The sequence below is a fragment of the Astyanax mexicanus genome, chromosome 23, assembly GCF_023375975.1.
Source record: "Astyanax mexicanus isolate ESR-SI-001 chromosome 23, AstMex3_surface, whole genome shotgun sequence".
Classification (NCBI taxonomy): domain Eukaryota; kingdom Metazoa; phylum Chordata; class Actinopteri; order Characiformes; family Acestrorhamphidae; genus Astyanax; species Astyanax mexicanus.
In genome coordinates this window covers 8795171-8819462 of record NC_064430.1, presented here as the reverse complement: position 1 = coordinate 8819462, position 24292 = coordinate 8795171, and the positions used below count along the sequence as shown (strand labels likewise).

General features: G+C 36.5%; 1 protein-coding gene across 1 annotated transcript in view; it reads left to right on the top strand.

Moving 5' to 3' along the window:
• galr1b (galanin receptor 1b) overlaps nucleotides 1-24292 on the top strand; it is a 68157-nt gene that overhangs the window by 2207 nt on the left and 41658 nt on the right. The window contains exon 2 of the mRNA XM_049471160.1: nucleotides 16039-16104. Coding sequence (XP_049327117.1) covers nucleotides 16039-16104 — 66 coding nt within the window. The remainder of the gene's footprint in view (nucleotides 1-16038; nucleotides 16105-24292) is intronic.

Below are 24292 nucleotides of genomic sequence, written 5' to 3'. Positions count from 1 at the left end.
ATATGAACTGTTTGGATGCTTAGAGTGTAAATACATAAAAAAGGTCGCCATTGTTTTTTTAATACAGGCAATTGTGGTTTGGTATAGAACAATTGCGACTCAAATTAACTATTTGATTTAAACTAAATATACACCACAATATGGACTATATATTTGATTTTGTAAGGCCAACGTTTTTTATTGAACCCTAACAAACAAAAGGTACTCGAGTGGCAATGGAAATGGGTTTGTTTAGAAAACTGACAACTCAATTAACATTTTGGATGCTTCAAAATAGCTTCAACATTTTTAAGACCTTTAAGACCTGGTTTTGTAATGAACACCAGTAACTCAAAATCCCTTTGGAACATTAAAAAACTGGTTGTACAATGTTTCTTTAATAAAAGAAGCAGGAGCAGGCAGTGGTAGTGGGTATATATATATTTTTCCTAGTCTGTAGCACTCCATCTCATTACACTTCATTTTCCAAAACAGGTTATTTTTTTGTGGCCCACCACCTAAAGGCTTAGAGAATATTTGGCCAATGGCCAAACTTAATTGCCTACCCCTGGTCTAGATAGTCCGTTTTATCTTTGTTCCAAAGCTCATGCCATCTATTTCTTGTAAAAGTAATAATAAATGCAGATTCATCTGACCTCAGTACCTGTTTTTTTAATTGTGTGATGGTCCATTCTTCATGCCTCTGAGCCCTGAAAAGTCCGAACACAAGTTATTTGTTCCCACATTTGTTACAAACTGTGAATTTATTCTTTACTCCTCTAAGACTCAGCCTTTCCTGAGCACTGTTACTGTATCAAATAATAATTATAATCCCCTGCTGACCTATTTCAAATAATCATCATTAAACCATTATCCTAATCATTATTTTCTCTGTCCCAACTGTTTTTGGAATGAGTTACAGGTCTGAAAGTGAGGAATTTGATTGATGTACAGTAAATGTCAAAAGTTTGGATACACCTTCTAATCCAATGTTTTATTTTTATTATTAATATTTTCCTGCTGATGTCATCCAGAATATGAAGAAACACAGTAGGAATCCAATAGTAAACTTACAATTTGCTGCTGTGAGAAGGCTGGTAACTCTGATGAACTCATCCTGTGCAACAGAGGTTCTTCTTTTCCTGGGGCCGTACTGATGAGAGCCAGTTTCATAATTACGTTTTTGATGGTCTTTTTAATGACTGCACTTGAGGGTACTTTCAAAGTTCTTGAAATTCTTCTTTTCAAATTGAGTGACCATATTTTTTTCTTGAAGTATTTTTTCTTTACTTAGTTGAGTAGTTCTTGCTTCTCATAATATGAATGAGAACATTACTCAAATAGAGCTATTCCCTGTATACCTGTAACTCTACCTCTTCACAACTTTACAACTGATGCTTTCAAACACATAAAGAGGCAAGACATTCTCAAGTAATTAAATCTTGACAAGTTCAGCACAGCTATTAACTGAAAGCCTGAATTCTAGGTGACTTTACCTCATAAAGCTTTTTTTTTAATTAACTAAGGAATCAGTATGTTTTTCTTTATAGCTTGGATGACTTAAGAATTAATCTACAAAGCAGAGCATTTTAAAATAATTAAAAACTACTGAATTTAAGGTGGGTCCAAACATCTGGCTGGTACTATATATTAACTTAAGCAGAGAAATCACGAAATTCCTTGAGTTCATAGTATCTGCAATCAAATAAATTGGAAAAGGAAATGGAGGAAACACTATGCCTTGTTTAAATTTGCATTTTCTATACTCTTCCTTATTTTATTCTTATTTGGGGTTGAAGTATATAGATGGATAGATACAGTACATTATTGATCCTGATGGAAATTTAGCAAATATATTCATGTGCATTATATATATATATATATATATATATATATATATTTTTTTTTTTTTTTTTTTTTTTTTTTTTTTTTGGCGGAAGGCAGAGTCCATATTAAAGCATATTTATTCTTAATTTCTTTAATTTATTTTCTTTATTCATTTTGTAAAAATAAACTGTTGTATAAAAGCAATAGAACACGAGAGGGAGTGTGTTATCACAAATAACATCACGGGTGTGATCCGGTCGCAGGCACGTGCCGAAGGCGAGTGCCATATATATATATATATGCATAATCACATGTACATGCATAATCATATGTATATATAAATGGAATAAAACTGTCAGCTTCACTTCGGTCCTTCATAATCAGTTTGGTGTTTTTCATTTCTTTATATTGAGTTGTTTTCGCTCCTGGTTTTGCTTTGCTGGTTCTTCTCTCACTTTAAAGATCAAGCTCTCTGTTTAGACCGAAATGTTCCTGGAAAAGCAGAGAAAAACAGCTACTAATACATTTAACCCTTTCTACTGATATGTTAAACAAATTGCAGGTTGATCCTCCAGCTATTGAATTTGACCAAAACATATATATATATTTTCCCCCTAGAAGTCTTTTTATCTGTTACTTTAACTTCTTATCTGTTTATTTCTTTAGTATATGAGCACTTGTAACTTTAGAGTGATTTCAGCCTCCTGTTGCTATAGCTGCTGCTTAACATCACAGACAAATTACAGGCTTCTCCAGGGTCTACCATTCCGCACAGCAAGCCTGTATACCAACCTGCACCTACACAGGGTGGTTCAGTGAGATCTGGAGGTTCTCGTTATTTATGGCCGTCTGTTCCCATGCTGAGACAGGGGTGAATATAGGGTTGTTAAAAACGAGAGCTTGTGGAGAGACAGCTGGTTTCCTGCATGCCTCCACTGTGGGAGGGGAGGCTGTATTTCAGGACGCAGATCGGCTGTAATGAACCGGCGGGCCAGCTGAGGTGAGGGAGTCCCCCTTCATGCTGTCACATATATGAAGAAGCAGCAGTGGAGTAGAGCGCTGAGGAGAGCACACTGTGCACTGTAAACAGTGACGGTGTTTCATATGCTAGAGCAGAATGATGTTATTACAGTGTGTCTATACTGCATGTGGCAGGTGTGTGTGTGTGTGTGTGTGTTTGCACAGAGGAAAGTTATTGCTCAAAGGTGGAATCTCAGGAAACTCACTTTTTCAAGTTTCATTTAAAGATCTTAACTTTTCTTAACATCTTTATAGTTTCTATTAAAATTGGCTTGATTTAGTGAGTTTTACACCTGAAAGTGAAATATGGGTGTCTATCTATGTATTCGTCTTTCTGTCTGTCTGTCTGTCGGTCTGTCCGTCCGTCCGTCTTTGTCTGTCTGTCTGTCTGTCAGTCATCCGTTCATCCATCTGTCTATCTGTCCTTCAGTCTGTCCGTCCATCCATCCATGTCTGTCTATCTGTCTGTATGTCTGTCTGTTATCGTCTCTTACGTGGGTGGAGTCTTCTTATATTCCTAAATTCCTAAATCAGGATCAATAAAGTATCTATCTTTCTGTCTGTGTATCTTATATTAGACACTGCTAGACCAGGTGTTGTGCCAAATTCCTCCTTCCTGGCAGAATCTGACTATCCTTTGATTGCACATTAATTAAAATAAAATTTCCCTGCAGCAACTCTAAAAAGACTCTTAGTCGTGCGTGAGAAGTGACTGAGTTCACATTGAGACTGTCTTTAGCAAACAAGTGTTGCAGTCTTTGAAAAATCTGAGCATAGTGTCTGATTTTATTGAGCTGGACCTGACCGGGCCTGAGGGAAGTGGTGGGAAATATTAATATGTCTTCAATGTAACACATAAAACATAAAATCTCACAGCTGACGAATTAAAATGAGAACGGAAATAAAATATATTTATTTTTATCTATTAAGAAAAAACGCCAAGTAATTCAATTCCAAGTAATTCATGAGCATTTTGTTTGGCATCCTAATTATGAAATTTGCTTAAGTAAAGTAAAGTAACAATCATATGATAGATTAAATTTATATAAAAAAAAAATGTAAAAAGGCCACCTCTTATAAAAAAGCAGTTTCTGGTAAATCCCTTTGTACACCATCATTGTAAGCATAGCACCTTACCTGCTGTAGGCAGAATATTCATATATACTAATTTTTAGAAATTTTACTAACATATTATTAACAAGTTCTTCATATCAGGAATTCCACCAGATGTTGGAAGTAGTGCTTTGAGTCTCTGGTCTATGATGATATGATTTCATCACACAGTTCCAGCAGCTTTATCACTAGCACTTTGATGTTGCGAATCCCTCATTCTGTCACTTCCCAAAGGTGTTCTATTACATTCAGATCGTGTGCCTGGGAAGGTCACTGAAGAGCACTGAACTCACTGTTATGTTCATGGAGGCATATATTGTCACTGTTTCAGTGTCTACAGTACATCTTGGCATGGGCCATAGAGTGAATTATGGCTCATGTGAGACAAAAAAAAAATGTCCCATCCTAAAACTGATTTTCTGGAGCTAATTTTCAATATAGGCATGAGTCGTTAATATTCCTTAAGAGTTGAGATGAGGAAAAAAAAATCGAATTAATCTTCAATTATGCTGAAGCATTATTTGAGTTCCAAATCCTAAAAACCACTCGCACACAATAATCCCCCCTCCACCGAACTTTACTCTTGGCACAATGCAATCAGACAAGTACCGTTCTTCTGGCAACAGCCAAACCCAGACTCGTCCATCAGATCAGCCAGACAGAAAAACATGATTTACAAACTCAAGAGAACATGCATTCACTCCTCTGGAGTTCAATGAATGGATGATTTAAATAGGTGGCACTAGTGCATAGTGTGTCAGAAAATCAAACTCAGTAAGCTCAGTAAAATTAGTCCTCAATAAAATTGCTAATTTTTTGTACTCTAAACGATGACCACATCATAATGCACATTTTTTAAAAGTACTTTTCTGTACTTTTACTCCCTGTAATTTTGTAATTAAACATTCTCACAAGAGAACATTTTCCTAATGTTAGAATTACCATTCTCAACATGATTTTACGTTTTTAAACATTCTGTTAACGTTGCTGCAGCATCAATTGTGTCTATGTTTTAACTCATAACATTTCCAAAATGTGAGTATTGGTCTGGCTGAGAATGTTGTGTGTGTGAGAAACATTCTAATAACATTGTCATGCAAACTGTATTTTTTTTTTTTTACCAAGTAACATGTTTGCGAGCCAGTTCTTGTTTGCAAACATGACTTGGCCGAAAGGCCCCAATATAAACGACAAACGGTCCGCGGTCCAATTTGGTGCAAGAGCAAAAATCTACTATTATCTGTTTAATTGTATGCTTAAAAGTAGTAAAAAGTGTTAAAATGTCAAGTCTGATGGTGTTTTTATAGCAAAAGAAGCTGCAGGTTTTGGGAATAGTGAGCTTGATGTATTCACTTGACCTTGTATGATATTTATTAATGGCTACATGAAGAAGAGATGACAAATATGGTGGTGTTTTGCCCTGGACTGTGTGAAGAAAGACAGAAATGAATCCAGCGAGAAGTTTTTGTACGATTTAAATTTATTCCCGAAGTGGAGCTATGTATTATAGCTTTGTTTTGGGAGTTGATCCACGCCCTCACTCCTCCCACTTCCTTCCCTATTTAAACCGTCACTTCCTCTCTACCTGCTCGTTGAACAACCTCGCACCCACCTCCTCCCCATCTTCCTCCTTCTTTAATTTTATTCTTCTTCCTCGTGTTTCTCTTCATGAGAGGGTGGGCTTCGGCTTCACGCTTTACAGCGAAGCTGCCCCGAACTCCACCCCAAATACTCGGAGTTCGCTCCCCCTCTTTTCTTATTCTCTGCCCAGCCAAGGGCGTGGGTCAATACTAGCAAAACCTATTTAAAACTTTGTGAAATATTTTTATAACATTCTCTCTTAGCTCAGTATTTTACTCATTATAGACAGTCTGCTCACAAACTTTTGGAAATATGGTTCTGTCAACTAACTCAACTATAGCACAAAAAGTTTCACCCTGCGAAATCTGTCCTCAATAAGCAGCAATAAGCATCCAGCTCATATTTTTCCAGTTGCTCACAAAGCCAAGTGACATTTATTGCCACACTTCACCATGTGCAAGCACCCTCCTCAACCCATTAAATTAGCATAGGCCACCTGCTCTTTTGACGCTTATTAAAGGAATAATCTGTTGTTTTCCAGCCTCTTCTGTATCTGCTGCATCTGTAGCATATGGTCCATTAACACAAGACTCTGTAATGATGTAAACATATGTGCTGACTCAACCCAAATGCATAAAAACACACTGTGACCCTGGATAAGTTGAACTCAAGGTTTCATTCTCCATTACTTAAAAAATTTGAGGAAACCGGTTGCCTTAAAAAAGTTAATAATGGGTACTGAAAACTTAAATTAATATAACTTAGAACATCAAGGTTTTACAACTAAAGGGGAAATTAATTTAACTTTTTTATTTTTGTTATTGTTACAAATGAAGAAGGGATGGACGTAAGTGCAGATATATAATTTATCTTTTTAATTAATAAACAAGATAAATGAAAAAAAAACAGAAAACAAACACGGATAGCGCAAAAAAAACTAAGAACTAAGACAACTAAGAACAAAAGCTTAATTAAACAAACAAAAAAAACAGAAAAACTAGAACAACACTAAGAATACAAAATTACTTAACAAAGACCTGGACTGAAGAAACAGATTCTAGGAACACAAACTACAAAACCGGTACACGCAAATACGGATGACACAGATTCAAAAGACTCGACACTGCACATTCAAACAGAGGGGCTTGAATACACCAGGAGAGTGAGAAACACCTGGGCTTGGATGACGAGGGGGCGGGGTTACAGACAAGACACAGGTGAGAACACTAATCGCTAGGGCATGGCTGGGGCGGAGCTAGGGTGGAGACAGGTACAAAAACACAACAAAAGCACATGGCTGGGAACACTTGACAGGAAAACAGAGGGGCAGGAGCACAAGAGACCAAACAAGGGAGAAACTCAAGACAGACATGGGCTAAACAGTGACAGTTATACTGTAAGACCGGATTAGTTGAGTTTACTTAAGTTTTTTAAGGCAGTTTGGTCAAATGTTTTAAGTAAAACTGATTTTCCAAGGTAGCCCAGGGGGAATCACTACACACTGGTGGTGAGTGTCAGAAACTGTTGGACACACCCAGTATGTAATTTTATGTAAAACAGAGTTCAAACAACATATGGATTTACAGTGCAGATATATCATATAACCCCAAATCTTTTTTTTTTTTGCGTCATCTGGGTAGATAAGACCGATCATTTTCTATGCTTTTCTGATAAAATTAGTTGGTGGAAATTGTGTCCTTCTTGAGAGGTCAAGATTTCGCCTCAGCCATTTCTGGATTAAGGGTTCTCGTGGGTCTAGGTCCTTCCTGTTGTCATGATGACGATCACGCCTGCCCCTGATGCATTATTTAATAGGTCAGACAAAGACAGAGTACTAATAATAGACAGCATACTGCTAATAATAAAGAACTAGGCATCTCCAAACATTAGAATATCATTGAAAAGTTACATTATTTCAGTAATTCAGTTAAAATTTTTAATCTCTCTCTAGCACCCAAACATCCCTTTCAGACAGCTTCCTCTTACAGCGTCCACAGTTAATCCTGTTGGATGTGGTTGGTCCTTCTTGGTGGTATGCTGACATTACCCTGGATACCGTGTTTTTTGATACATTACAAAGACTTGCTGTCTTGGTCACAGATGCACAAGCAAGACATGCACCAAAAATTTGTCCTCTTTTGAACTATGGTATGTCACCCATAATGTTGTGTGCATTGCAGTATTTTGAGCAAAACTTTGTTTTTACTCTGCTAATTGAACCTTCACACTCTGCTCTTACTGGTGCAATAATGTGCAATTAAAGAAGACTGGCCACCAGGCTGCTCCAATTTAGACATGAAACCTCCCACACTAAAATGACAGGTGTGTCAGTTTCATTGTCCAACACCTGTAGATGTATTGCACAAAGAGTGATCTATTTTAAGCATTAATTTATTTTATTGTTGATGATTGTTGCTTACAGCCAATGAAAACCCTAAAAGTAATGTCTCAGAAAATTAGAATACTATATAAGACCAATTGGTAGGTTTTGCAGTGTTTTCTCAGAAAATCTTACAGAACTTCATGCTTCTCTCTGCTGACAACTGATGCAGATGCAGATTTCATTTTACAGCAGGACTTGGCACACTGCCCACAGTGCCAAAAATACCAATTGGTCTTAATTAATTAATATTCTAATATTTTAAGACACTGATTTTTTTTACTGGGTTACTGTGGAGGCCAGGCCATTTTTTGTTAAGTGCATAAAACTCCACATGTGTTCATTCATAGTTTTGATGCCTTCAGTGAGAATCTACAATGTAAATAGTCATGAAAATAAAGAAAATGCATTGGTGTGTCCAAACTTTTGGCCTGTACTTTATATTAAGCTACTGAAGGTACTTTAGCTCTACTCATTATAGAGCCCTTTTAAGCAAGAGCCCTTGTTTATGAGCAGACTCCTCACATTTATCTGTATATGAATTGCTTTGCTTCGCATATAAATGTGAAATTCTGCTCCATTACTGGTTTTAGTCAGAGTGTGCATTATCCTTTGCTCTGAAGTCTTGAGAGAAAAGAAACAGAAGAGAGAGAGATAGAAAGTGTCTTAATGTGCAGGTATACTCCTACACACCACTGTTACTCTGACAGAACCTATTTACTCCTGTCACTTCACAATAAACATGCCGCCCATATGGAAATGGCTCTGCACAGAAAAGTGCATTTACTCTGTCTTATTTCTGCACAGCTGATATTGTATCAGAAGTTTGATTACGAGCCATGCTGTTCAGATCATTTATCTTGCCTGTGGAAATTATCTGTTCAGGACTTTTTGATCTGCATTTTGTCTCATTCACACTTTAAAACAATACCTGCAGTTTAAAAGAGATGTAAAAGCACTATTTAGAATTATGTCATAGAGCTGAAAACAAATGTTCAGTCCATATCAACTATCTTAATACTGTTTACTGTTATTCATTAATAACAACAGGAGCAGGATCTAAGAACTGTGTACAACACTGCCCTCTATGGGTCAGGGTTTAAACACAACACTAAATGAACCACTGTCTGACACCAATATTTACATGTAATCTAGTATACAGCTCTTGAAAAAATATTAAGAGACCAGTTCAGTTTCTGAATCAGTTTCTCTGTTTTTGCTATGTGTAGGTATATGTTTGAGTAAAATGAATATTGTTGTTTTATTCTATAAACTATGGACAACATTTTATCAAATTCCAAATAATCATATTGTAATTTAGAGCATTTAGTTGCAGAAAATGAGAAATGGCTGAAATAGAAAAAATGCAGAGCTTTCAGACCTCAATTAATGCAAACAAAATCATATTCATAAAGTTTTAAGAGTTCAGAAATGAAGATTTGGTGGAATAATCACAGTTTTCATGCATCTTGGCATGTTCTCCTCCACCGGTTGTACACACTGCTTTTTGATAATGTTATGCCTTTACTTCTGATGCAAAAATACAAGCAGTTACAAGCAGAATATATGTAACTTGATGAAGTGTTACTTCAGGGAGTGGCTGAGAAACACCCACAACTGCTGTGTAAGTTGTGAGGTGTTATCTTGTATACTGCTATTCCAGGACTTTTGGCATATCAGTGTATATGTTTAATTAGTTGAAGAGGCTTAGTTGTGCTTAGTGCTGGTTCCCAATTTTTTTGAATAAAAGTTTGCATAAAGTCAAGCCAAGTCAAGAACTGTTGAGGAACTTTTTAGTGAGGAATTAAGAGGATTTTAAAGGCTTTGCAATGTCACACTGCCTGAAGTCAAGTCCCCTTAAACTTCAAACACATCTACTCTAACGCAACTGAAGGGAAAAGGAACCAAGATTAATTTGCATATTCATGCAAATAATGTGTGTATATTTATTTATAAAATGAAAATTGTGTTTTTTTTCTTTTTGTCCTTTTATGTCTGCAATCCAATTAAGACTACTGGGCAATAGGGGGCTAAAATGGACATGGGTGTTCATTTTCTCAATCAGTTTATCTGATTTTACTCTTTATAGGTATAGCTATTCCCTGTATACCTGTAACTCTACCTCTTCACAACTTTACAACTGATGCTCTCAAACACATTAAGAGGAAACAATTCAATTAACTCTCGACGAGTTCAGCACAGCTGTTAACTGAAAGATTAACATTCCAGGTCGACTCATAGATCTGGCTGAGAAAATGCAGCTAAGATGTGCAAAGCTGTCATCAAAGAAAGAGGTGCTAATTCTTAGACATATTCTGGTTTACATATGTTTTTCTTCATAGTCTGGATGAGTATAGCTTGTTTTAATCTACAATGCAGAAAAGTATTTAAATAATGGAAAACACTGAATGTAAGACATGTCCACACTTTGGCAAGTACTATATATAAAACCTTTCTGACCCAACGCACAAAACCTCCACAAATTCAGGGCCAAACAGGTGAAAAGCAAATGCATTTTTATGTTGAATCATGTTCATTTACTACTCACCTTTATGTGAGTATTGGTCTGTGTTTTATTGATCTAAAGTGCCTCCTGAGAAAGTAGCTAACAAACATGATGATGCGCTGGATTGGAAGCATCTGCAATTATTCAATTTGCTTGCTTAAGCCTGTGCTAAATAGAGTCAACTGAACAAAGAGATGTTCCAATTATCTTTGCAGTCTTATTGACCTGCCCTGTAGTTTATTATGAGCTGAGTGGCTGTATTCCCATACCACACTGTGATCAATGATAAGAGGACACTCTTAATAATGGATCATTTATAAGTAGACTTTAACCAGTGAGTCTCTTCTTAGTTTGTAATTTTTTTAACTGTCTCAGGAAACAAAAAAAAACATTTTACAACAGATAAGGGCCTGTATCATACACACTGTGCAGGGAGCTTCACGATGGTCATTACTATCACGATGGTATTGCTATCTTACACCCCATCAACAGTCTATTTTCACAGTTTGTGCCCAGTTTAGCAATACATTTACACTAATGTGCATGGTCGTGTTTCTATTTTGGTGGCAGAAAATACAGTTGCGCCACTGACTGGATAAAACCCTGACAACAGTCAGCTGCTTAATGCCCTAAATCCAGCTGGGCGACTCGCAATTGACCAGTGCACTATAGATTGCCAAAATAGGGCCCATGGACTGTCCTATAACCTGCACTGTTTTCTATTCCTCCCTGTAATCCACAATAATCTCCACTGTTTCTGAGGTATTAAACTGAAGGTTGTTGTTAGAACACAATGTTCCTGATCTGATAATGTATTATATGCATTACTTCTGTATGTGGAGCTCAATAAATATTGCCTATATATCAGTCTAAATGTTATATCATTTTTTGTTCTGGTAACTTTTATCCTCCTCCTGAATAGCATTGCAATGTGACACTTGGTTTTGATGATAAGTATTTTCAGATATTTGTATCAGACAAGAAAAATATAGCTTTTTGTTCAGTCACAGAGGTGATGAATTCTCAGCAGCCATCATTTCAGGGACTTTTGAAACAGGCTAATAAAAAAGCAGAATGTCCTCGAGCAGTACACAGAGGCAGCGATGTGAGGTATATAGGCAAGCCATCAACCATGCAACAAATGTAATAAAATACACCTTGCCTATCTGCCTACCTTGCCTAACATGCAAAAGGCAATAACTAATTCTCTAAATTAATCATGGCTGTGTTTTAAGCATAACCTAAAACAGACCGATCAGCATGTCTCTTGCCGTTCCCTTTAAGAACCAGGTGTGCTCTGACTGGCACATTGCAATTTTAACAACGCAGCGCTTCTGCACTTTCCTCAGCAGAGGAAACTGTAAAGGTGTGTGAACAGGTAATTTATGGGAACAGCGATGTTATTTTATTTAGCATTCTGTTGCTGTAAAAGTTGGGTTTGTGCTCTGCAGCATGTACCTGTGTAGCTAAGACTGTTGTCAGGGTTTATTTAAATGATTTTATTTATTTATATTGTCCCCCAATTTACATGGCCAATTATCCAACCCTCTCATTAGGACTCCCCCTATCACTAGAAATGCCCCAACACACCAGGAGGTTGGAGGTTGAAGACTTCACATGCCTCCTCCGACACATGTGAAGTCAGCCACCACCTCTTTTTGAGCTGCTGCTGATGTAGCATTGCTAAGTAGCATCACAGTGCACTTGGAGGAAAGCGCAGCAACTCGGTTCTGATACATCAGCTCACAGACACCATGTGCTGCGGACATCATGATGAGGGAAAGAGCAGCATCTACCCACCCAGAGAGAACAAGCCCAATTGTACTCTCTCAGGCTCCAGCAGCTGACGGCAAGCTGCATGACCAGGATTCGAACAAGCAACCTCCTGATTATAGTGGCAGCGCTTAGCTGGCTGTGCCACAGACTGGAGCCGACTGTAAAACTATCAGGGTTTAAATCAATCAGTGGCGCATCTGTGTTTTACGCCACCAAGATAGCAATACGCCAGAAATCTACCTGAACACACCTTTACTTCCAGACCACTATGCACATCGGCGTAGATATATACCTAAACTCTGATGCTATTTTAACGCCGTAGTGCAAGGTGTGAAAATTGTAAATTGACGGGGTGTAAGATAGCAATGGGCATTGCGATGTGCGATGTGCCTTGTAAGGTTTTAACTGAGAGTCTGTTGGATGGTGAAAGAGCTTTCTTTCATCAGTTTTAATCATTTCAACATGTCACACGGCAGACAATTTTGTAGACATAAGCTTATTGGTACTTTTTCAGTGTTTCAAAGTTACATAAACGTGTAACGACAGCTGCCTTTAAGCTGTGTGCGTATTCCTGCTCGCTCAGACAGATAAACCGCTGATGCCTGGCCGAGAGAAGACAGAGAACAATGGTGAGGACTTCAGGAAGATGTTCCGCAGTAAATGTAGCTGGCACTTGATGTTGATTCTGAGCACAGCTGTGTTATATAACTCTTGTCTACCATGTAGAGCTGAATAAAACCACTGGCAGCTGAATGATAGCCCGGTAGCCAGTTCAATCACCCCACACGTCTAAACTCAAAGTGTAAACTTTAAAATATAAATTTCAGCTACGAAAAAAAAACAATATTAAATCTCGTCCGATCTCCTCTGTCTTATAAACAGAACATACCAACACAGACAGGTGCAGTGCCTATATATAATATAAACGTATACAGCGTCTTGCATGTTTTGCCCTTTTATGGCTTTTATGAATGGAATTATGGGTGATAACATTTTTTAGAAGGTTTAAAAAATGGTTCTTGTCAAAAGGAAGACAGAAACTCATCTGTTCCTGCACAGTTTGCGTTTGCCAACCTCTAGACCTTCAATGGAAATAGTACAAAACCCATTGTATAAAGTGTTGCAGAAAACTACCAGGGTCTTTAACCCCTTAAATCCCTTGATCTGTGTGCTACACTGAAAAAACAATGATGCGTACAAATTTACTTAAAGTTTCGCAACTTTCTACATTTGTTTTTTTTTAAATACATTTAATTTCAGATAAATTTAAGTACATTCAACTCAGTTTTAAGACTTAAATGTTACATAGAGTAAATAAGTGAACTGAACTTCAGTCAATCCTTTCTTTTAGTAAACTTTACCTCATTTATTTTTGCTGAATTAATATTTTCTTTTAGTAAACTTTACTTAATTCCTGCATACTCTATTACCTAATTACAATGACTTAATCTACACAATATTATTATATATAATTGTAGTTAAAACACCCATTCAAATATTTACATAATCTCAAAGATTTATTTTTTAAACAGATCAAGTCTCACTGTCTCTAAATATGGATGGAATATAATTCATTCTTTTTAGTATACAGACAGTGTAATATGTTTGTTTTAACAAAAATATTTCAATTTCAGGAATTACAATATATTATGTATCATAAATCATTTGAGTAATTATAATTAGGTAATATTGTACGCAGAAATGAAGTAAAGTTTGCTAAAAGAGAGGATTGACTGAAGTTCAGTTCACTTATTTACACTTATTATTAACATTTATGTCTTGAAACCAAGTTGAAGTTACTTAAATGTATCTGAAATTAAATTTACTTAAAAAAAAAGCAAATGCAGAAAGTTGCAAAAGTTTTTTAAGTAAATTTAACTCATAATTTTTTTTCAGTGTACTGGTGTAGGTGACACAAAACCCTTTTTCTCTGCAGTAAAATAACTTTTTTACAGTCTGAAAAACACTTGGAGAAGCTGCCTGTCTCGTCCTGGCCTTGTCTCGTGTCTCTGTGTGTTTTCCCCACGTGACCTGTGCTCCTCTGTGTCTCTTGTCAGTAGTTTTCCACCTGTGTCTCAATTGTAAGCTCCGCCCCCTAGCCCCAGGTGTTTCCACTTCCCTTGTGTGCTATAAAGCCTTGCTTTGTCTCTTGTCCTTTGTTGGTCTTTGCACGTTCCTCTGTTGTTTTATCGCTCCTCGTTACTCTTGTTTATTCTCCTCGTTCCCTAGTTCCTTGCTCTGTGTTTTTTCTCTGTTTTTGCCTTGTTTATATATATTTAGTTTATTTCCTTGTTTATTTCTTAGTTTATTTCTTGTATATATTTCCCTGCCCTGTCTAGTTTGTTTCTCGTTATTATCTCTAGTTGGTTTAGTTTATGTTCTTTAGTTTCTCTCGTTTGTTTTGGTTTATCTATTTTCAGTTATTTTGTTTATTCCCCAGTTCCTTATATATATATATATATATATATATCTCTGTTTTATGTTTAAGTGTTTACTTGTTTCTCGTTTCTTTGTTTATTTGTTATTTATTTATTAAGTTATTTATTTCACCCTTACCTGCACTTGCGTCCGTCTCCTCGTCTCCCTGCCTAGGTCCTTCGTGACACTGCCTGTTTTCTGTCTACTTTACTTAATAATTTCAGATCAGTAAGAGGAATCAACCCAAATTCTGCAGGTTTAAAAATAGACATATAAACTGGACAAACATTATATTTTGACATTTACTTAAATAACCGATAAATTCACTTAAATATTTTTTTTATATTTTGTCATTTACTTAAATAACCGATAAATTCACTTAAATATTTTTTTTATATTTTCTACTACAATTGCTATTATGATTTTCAGTAATGTTCCTCATCAAACTTTCTTTTTATGTAATGTTTGAATAGAAATCCTCAAGATTTAGAAGTGTAATGTCAGGCAGACAATTGACAAAAATTCTGGCCTGTTTTTAAGGAAAACAAATGTTCTAAACCAAAAGTAAATATTTATTTTAAAAAAACATTATTACAAAGAGAATCTGGTGTTCTGATGACTCCACACAGAATATGAAGATTAAAAAAGATAAAAAGTTTTCTTTATTAATCAGTGTTGAAGGGGACTTATTAATTTCAGCTGAACCATAAAGTGCTTCTGAATAATGCAGATTAATGTTAAATGCTGACCTTTATTCTGCTTCCTAATAAACTCATGGAGCTCTATCTTACGCCCTGCGCAAGGTGCTTTGTGGTGCTCATTGCTATCTTACACCTCACCAACAGTCTACTTTTCTTTTTTTTTCTTTTTTTTACATCTTCTGTCTGCATTGTTTACACAGCAATGGTGGAAATGGGGTGAGTTCAGGTAAATTTCGGGAATATTGCTGTATTTGTGGCAACAGGAAACACAGGTGTGCTGAAAACAACTTAGACAGACGCCAACAGTTGACGTTCATTGCTATCTTGGCAGTGAATTGTGAACACAGGTGCATCCCTGCTTGTTATTCAGAACATGGACACACAGCAGTGAACACATTCGCATTGCGTGCCAACTTTTACATTAACAATAAAATAGCAATCTGCTAAAATCAGAGCTCACCTTGCTCTTAAAGGGAATGGCCAAAACACAGCCATAATTAGGAAAGAGAATTATTACAAGCCTTTTTGCACATTCCGCACAAGCCGCACAAGGTGTACTTTTCCCGCCGTTACGAGAGCAAAGACACACTGACACGCTCTAAATCGAGCTGCACAGTACACGGGTACATTTGACAGGATACTATATAGATACACTAAAATAGGGCACAACTTTTACAAGAGTTCTGCATGCACTGTTAAATTCTGGTCAACTCTGAACATTCTGTTTCTGTTTCTAGGTGTTATATCATCTTCATAAAAAAATCAAGAACATGTCCAAGAAATCGGAACGCTCAAAAAGAAAGGTAGGAGTACCAGCTCTTTCATCTGGGTCTTTTTTCTTTTATTCCTCTCAGTTCAGTTTTCAAGTGTTTGGGGCATGCATGGCATTACTCACTCCAACACTACCTGTGCGCTGTTCTAAATTTGAGTAGGTGGCACTAGGTGAACGTCTGATGGACGTCTTGTTCTGCTGCTGCTCGGTTATTAAATTAATGGGAGTTTTATTCTTGTTAACTCTATGTGGGCCTGTATGTTAGGTTACCTATTAATTATATAACTGTTACTGAATAATTTGACCCCATATATACCTGGTAACCTTGTATCTTGAATATCTGGATTAGAATATCTGGATTAGATTAAGCCACATAAAAACCCAAAACACATTTAAAACAGATACAAATCTGATCACTCAAACAACCAAACAACTTCAGGAGGCGAGCTGCAAATTTTTTTTTTAGGATTTTTTTTCACTCTCTCCCTCTTTATTTGCTTGTTATTTTGCTTATAATATTATCTGTGTATTATATGCACAGTAACCACAGATATTATATTGCTGTATTAACACTAAAAAGCTTAATCACTACAAAAAAAAGCTCACTCAAAAACCCACTCCAATCAGACAGGGACTGTGGTCCAGTGGGTTAAGCACTGTCACGATGATCAGGAGATCACCAGAATCATTCGAATCCTGTTATTTTAGCTTGCCATCAGCTACCGGAGCCTTGAGAGAGAGCACAATTGGCCTTGCTCTCTCTCTGGGTGGGTACAGTAGATGGCGCTCTCTCCCCACATCACGCCGAAGGGTGATGTTGATCAGCACAAGGCTGCATCTGTGAGCTGATGTATCAGAACCAAGTCGCTGTGCTTTCCTCCGAGTGCGCTGTGATGCTACTCGGTAATGCTGCATCAGCAGCAGCTCAAAAAAAGAGGCGGAGTCTGACTTCACATGTATCGGATGAGGCGTGTGCTAGTCCTCACCCTCCTGGTTTTAAGAAATTACTAGTGATAGGTGTAACCCTAATGAGTGGGTTAGGTACATAGACGTATAAATCAGGAAAATTGTTTTTTTAAAGACCAGTGGAGACAGTCAAATTCGTATTCATAAAGTTTTAAGGGTTTAGAAATCAATATTTGGTGGAATATCCCTGGATTGTAATCCCAGTTTTCATGCATCTTGGCATGTTTTCCTCCACCAGTCTTACACACTGCTTTTGGATAACTTTGTGTCTCCTGGGGCAAAAATTCAAGCAGTTCAGTTTGGTCTGATGGTTGTGATCATCCAAATAATTCCTTTTGATTATATAGAGCTGTGTATATATATATATATGCTGCTATTTTAAGGCAGAATGCTACATAATATTGGAGGTCACCTCCTAACATCTAAAGAGCTAATCAGAAATCTCTCCACTCGAGCATTAAGGAAGTGTTCAGTGTAGTCATGGTGGCTGTATGCACTTCAGAGTCCCACACAGACTATCGTTCAGATGTTTAATATGCGATAAGCAGCACATTTGTAATTAAGTCGTGCATCTCCGACTCCATTTAAGACTCTCCCATCTGTGGCCTCAGCCCTCAGTTCCAGCTAATGAAGCTTTATTAAAAACGCATAAGAGCTGTGACTGTAACCAGGCACGACATGGTCACCTTGTTTTTTTTGTCGAGAAAGAAGAAGAGTGTGTATCAGTATCTGAATACTGTGGCTTTTGGCATCTCATAACTTTAAATACTTTAGACTTCATATTTTTGACAGTTAATACTTTTTTAATTTTACTTTCTAATTAATGTCATGCACGTTTTTGTGCATTTTATGAAAATTGGCTTTTGATGAAAACATGGTTGACCTGCTAATACGGTGAAATGATTTTCTATTTTGTGTTCTAATTACCTTGAAATTTTACCACAGCAGGTTGAACAGTTTAAGCTTCATCTCAGCTAAAAACAGAGAAATTATGAGAAATACTAATTTGAAATTGTTATATTTGTAATTGCTGGACATTCAGAAGAAAGTGTCTTTAATCCATTAAAATAAAAAAAAAGTGTGAAGATTGGATGTCACTTACTTCAAAGGATATTTTCTTAAAGGGGCGGAGTTATGCCAAGATAGACACAGAGTGGACAGGGAATTCTTGGACACTTTTAAACAAAATAGTATCACTTTATTATGTCTCTAATAACTGTGTAGTTACACATTAACAATCCATATAATAACAGTGCAACTACTGCTGAAGTACACATTGATTAATAAACAGATTAATTATATTATTATTTGTAGGAAGCATATTTCATTGAAAATCATTATTGTGAGAATAGATTCAAAGCTCAGCCCAGCCAATATTAATTCAATAATAGTCATTCAATAATAATTCAACAATAACAGATATATATATATATATATATATATATATATATATATATATATATATGCATATTAGATGTTATGTTACATAATAATAGTTGTTATAGCTAATAAAAAAAAGTAAAAAAAAATAAAAGAAAATGTTCTTTACTATCAGGTATAGCTGGGTGATTTTCACGATTAATCTGGTTAATTCAAATTACAGTTTTAATGCGATTTTTAAAATGAAGTACTCACAATTTTAAATAAAGACATTTTAATCTTTTTGATCTAAAATATCTGAAATTGCTACAAATTTCTTAAGTGTTTATCAGTGGAAAATCTGACTTTTTTTGTGAAAAGGGTAAATTTTTGAATAATGTATAGTTAGGCAGTGTTTTTATGAAATTTAAACAACTGTGCTATAGCACAAAAGACGTGTTATATAGATGGTGATTGATGATATGATGATCACCTACGGGGATGGGATTGTTATAATATGCCCCTTATAAAGCAGCTGATCTGGAGTGGGCTGTAACTGTTATAATGAGATAACATTATATGTTATCTCTTTTTTATGACAGAGAAAGGTAGTTTTGAGAGCTTGATGGATGGATGGATGGATGGATGGATGGATGGATGAATAGGTGGATAGATGAATGGATGTGATGCTGTATCTATAGCAACAAATGTTTAGCCTTGGATCATTTCAGACGCGGCTGCCGCTGAGTTCTCTGGCAGCAGTCACAAAGTTAGGATGTCATTTTTTGTTCTGTTTCCAGGAACGCCAGCGTGTTTACAGGGGCGTAGAATCGTTGTGCTCAAGTTGTCAGGTTGTGGAATGAAAGAGCAGGTTATTAGTGTCCTCAGTGGGACCATGTGAGACAGAGGTATTGAACCATTCTGGAGCAGAAAACATTCATTCATTGTGCCGTTATGTTTCTGATTGGATGGCACGTCTGCAGCGATCAATACAGATGCTGAACAAATAGTAATTAGCTGAACAAATATTGTTTTAAAGAACTGTACCATTAGAGCATGTATTGCTATTACATGCAATATGCATGCAATGCAATATGATATGGTTAACTGAGATTAAAATATAAAAATATCAGATTTGTAACAGAAGTCAATGATCCAGAATGTCATGATACTAGTAACATATTTTAAATATATCCATATATCCAGGATTAAAATAAAATATATGATATATGATACCAGAAACCATTTCTTACCAGAGACCAGGTAATGAGATAACCTATTGTTAGGCTCATGGGTCAAAGGTCTCTAACTTCCCAGGGAAGACATGTGGCTTTAGTGCTGAGTCACACATCCTGCCCCTCCCCCCTACCTAAGACTATTTACTTGGGGTTTTGGAGGGTCAGTTAGAGAGAGAGACGGCGTTGGAGTTGGAGGTGAGCTGGCTGGGAGAGCTGCTGGACAGCTGTAAGGCTGTACTAAGGCTGGACCATGCTTTGCTCAGTGTCCATGCTTTAAACAACTATCCGAATAAAGCTACAACCTTCCTGCAATAACGATCTCTGAGACTCTTTTCTTCTGCAATCTACAGCTACAAGAACAGCAGACGTCAAGAAGATCCAGTGTTCTCTTCATTGCTTCACTGACCCATTTAGAGAAATCTAAATGTGTGGTTAAGAAGACAGAAGTAGCACAAATAAAAGAATACAACACTGATGTGATAATTAGGGGTGGGTGATATGGCACGATATTTTAGCGTATAATGTTGTTCACGATATTCAAAGTTTTTGACGATATTATCACGTACGATATGATATGGCACACCCCTAATTTGGATGTTAATTTAATTACATTTTTTTTTTTTGGCCATATCACCAACTACTACTAGATGTATCTGAATCATCAAAAACAAAGCACACACAAAGCTTTATCTCCATTAGTTCTCCTCTCCTCCTCTACCCACTCTGTTTACTCCTGCTCTCCCGCATAGTTGGCCTAAAGTTTACAGAGGAGGAGAAGACGAGAGCCCTCACACACTAACAATGTCTCCTAACAACTGATAATAAAAAACACACTCAACGCACAAGAGGGGCTCTCACACGTCCACGGTTCCCAACACACTCCATTATCCCCAGTATTTACTCTTGCCTGTGGGCAGCTCAGAGTAATTAAGTGCTTTTAGTACTATATAAGGCTATCAGAGCCTTTTTACCCTGCATGCTCACCTTTCAGCCAGTCAGCCTTTTCCCGCTTAGTCTGTATAACTGAACGTGATCAATGCTTCTCTCTGTGCTTAGTGAGGGTTAGAGCTGTGTACGGGTGTAATCATTTACTGAGGGCATATCAGGAGTTATGATATATCATAAAGACAAGCCGCTGCTGATGCTGTTTACAGTGGTTCGCTAGGGTTTATTAATGATTTATTTATTTTTGATGAAGGTCAGTGGGATAAGAATCCAAAGCATTCGTCTAAAAGTAAATATCCTTGGCACGCTTCTTAGAATTTTATATATATTGCAAGGTCTGTGTAACAATACATTTCTCACGATTTCCTGCCCTGAAAGAACACACTCCTACAAACAGTAGTGAGTAGAGGAATGTTGACCTTCACTTTTTGTACATATTATTTTACACAAAGGTTTCTTTGAAGTGGGGACCCTGGTGAAAAAAATACATATATACTTGTTTGTACTTAAAACACATTGAGAAATGTCTACAGATTTATGTACTTACTTAAAATATATTGAAAAGTACATTAATGTTATTCTTTCATCAAATGTTTAAAAGTTAACTTTGATCATACTTAAAACAAAAAAACTCCAATATAGTGTATTTAAAAAAAATAAACTGCTATGAAGTACACTTTTACTTTAATCAAATTCAATATACTTCTTAAATACTTATTTCTAATATACTTTTGTACATTTTTAGTGAACTCTTACAGTAGTTCACTTAAAGTACAATGTACCATGTCACTTTTTAGAAAAAAAAATACTATATTTACAGAAGTTTAAGTAAATTTGTAACACGCTAAAAACTGTAGTACAGCATATTAAAATATATTTTCATACCCAACAAAGTATACAAGAAGTGTGCTACTTACAAAAGACAGGAAAAAGACGCATATTTGTACTCTACTGTTAATAGATCACATATTTAACATCATTTCTTAGTACATTCCTAATATACCTGGTGTGTAATACTGATACAGTTGTAATACTCATGTTTTATAATTTTACTGTCAGCATATTTAAAATATGGGGTTACAAACATGAAGTAGTATGTTTAATCGTTACTTAAGTATATTTAAAATAGTTCCATTTTAGTACAGTTAATTACACTATAGCACAATATAAGCTTAGTATACTTTAATCCAATGTAGAGTTAGGAGTCTTGCCCAAGAAATCTAATTGGTGTAGAGCAGCGTTCACTCACCCAGGCCAGGAATTGAACCACAGTCTCCCATGCGATGTGGTAGTTAGCTCACTGGCGGATAGTGGTGTTATCCACTGCACCATACCAACCAATACGTTTTAAGAAGTGTCCCAGTACTTTTGTCCATATAGTGTTTTTTTGTTTTTTCATTTTACATTTTAGAAGGGGCAGTTTCCAAAACAGGTATTAAGTATAGTCCTGGACCACACAGCATTCTGAAAAGAAATGACCCAATGAAAGGAACATTTAGTCCAGGACTCGGCCCAGTTTTTTTGCCATGTCTACAGTGCTATCATTTACAGGAACAGCAATGTTATTTTAGTTTGTATTTTGTATACTGTTTATTGCTTATGTAAAAGGGGGTTGGAGTTTGTGCACTGCTGTGCATCTATGTGTGTGTAATGATGGTGGTGTATGTGTGTTGAGTGTACATGGCACCCCTTTGTTGCCAAGATAGCAATGAACGTCTGATGGTCGACTCACTTCCGGTGTAGATATATTCACAATCGCAGTTGCTATTTAAACGGTGCAGGCAGAAGCTGTGAAAGTAGACTGTGAGCGGGGTGTAAGGAAGGAAATGAGCATCGCAGGTTGTAAGTGGTTAATAACACATTTTTAAATAATATAAATACTTAAGTTATTAATTTAGCGATTTTCTAAATTAAATATGTTTACATGTTAATAATTTATTGTCATTTTGGGATAACCAAATAGGAAAGTAGCAGCTTTCAACCTGATTGTCAAGGGACTGAAGACACTTGTTGCATTATGTTTAGAAACTAATAATAATGTCAATTTACTTACATACTTAGTTATTGTAAAACTGCACATTTCTCCAGTAATAGCCTTTATCACACACTTTACCACCCAGGTGAAATGGCTGACAGTGTTTGATTGGTCAGAACTTAAATTAACCCACCAAGCCCCCCAATTATCCTGAGTCCTAAATCATTACATTCAGTCACCTTTTTAAGATTCAGAGAATTATACTGACGTATTGATCTGATGAAGAGATAAAGATGAAGATGAATTATTGATGCTTTTAAAGTCTCAGGGGTACTATTTAACGACACCAGCAGGCCTACTGAAGATAATGAGTTATTGATGTTCTCAGATGGACCAAACTCTATACTAACACTATCTAGTGAGGGTTTATTGATTTAATGAAGAGTTATTTATATTTGTCTGCATGGTTATTCTGAGAAGCCAGACATTGTACCGTAATCAGAGAATCTGTGATGGTTAATCGCTCAACAAAAAACTGCTACTTCACTTTTACGAAAAGACATGATCATCCACAGGAGCTTGTGATGTGCAGGAGCTGATGTTTCTATAACAGAGCCCTAGCGAAAACAGCTTCATGGATTTGCTAATTTTATTAACTCTGTTGATTATTTTATTATCATGCAAAGAAAAACATTTGTTTTACACAGTTGTGACTGTGCAACCCACATGTCCTCTCAGAACAATTGCAAATATGATGCAGCTGCTCAAATTAACCATCACCGGTTGGAATCCCGTTCATGTGGCTTGCCATTGGCTACCGGAGCCCCGTAAAAGCACAAGTGGCCTTGCTTTCTCTGGGTGGGTAAATGGTGCTCTCTCCCCATATCACTGTGTATGGAGACACAGTTTACAGACTGGCGAGTAAAAGTTCCCTACAGAAGCTTGGTGCTCTGCATCACTCTGCTCTTCGTTTTATTACAAATGCTCACTGTAGAACCCATCACTGCTCTCTTTATACTCTGGTCAGTTGACCTTCTTTACACACTAGTCGCAGTATACACTGGTTTACACTTATCTACAAAACTCTCATTGGCCAATCACCGCCTTATCTACAGAACCTGATCCAACCACTGCCTGTTACACACAACACCCGCTCTGCCAGCACCATTCAGCTTAAAACTCCCAAAACAAATACTACTTTTGGCAGATTATCATTTCAGGCATCTGTTGCAGAAGACTAGAACACATTACAAAAAACTCTAAAATTAAATGTGTTCAAGAGCTTTTTACTGGTACATGCACATGCTTTGCAATTAACTGACTGTTTTAACATTATTGTTTTTTTTTTTTTGTATGTTTCTGTTTATTAGATTGTTTGCTGCTTTTATGTTGTTCCTCAAGTGGTTTCTGCTGCTTGCCAGGCCGTTATTGTAAATAAGAACTTGTTGTTCATGACTAGCCTGGTGAAATAAAGGTGAAATAAAAAATAAATAAATAAATAAAACTCCAATGGGTGATGTCGATCAGTACGAGGCATCTGTTAGCTAATGTATCGGAACCGAGTCGCTGCATCAATAGCAGTTAGAAAAGAGAAGGAGTGTGACTTCACATGTATCGGAGGATATATACTAGCATCTGCTAGTCTTGATATGTAAAATAGTAAAAAGAACCTATTCAGACCTTTAATGCAAACAGGATTCCAAAACATTTCTCAAGTTATCTTTTTCATCTTATTC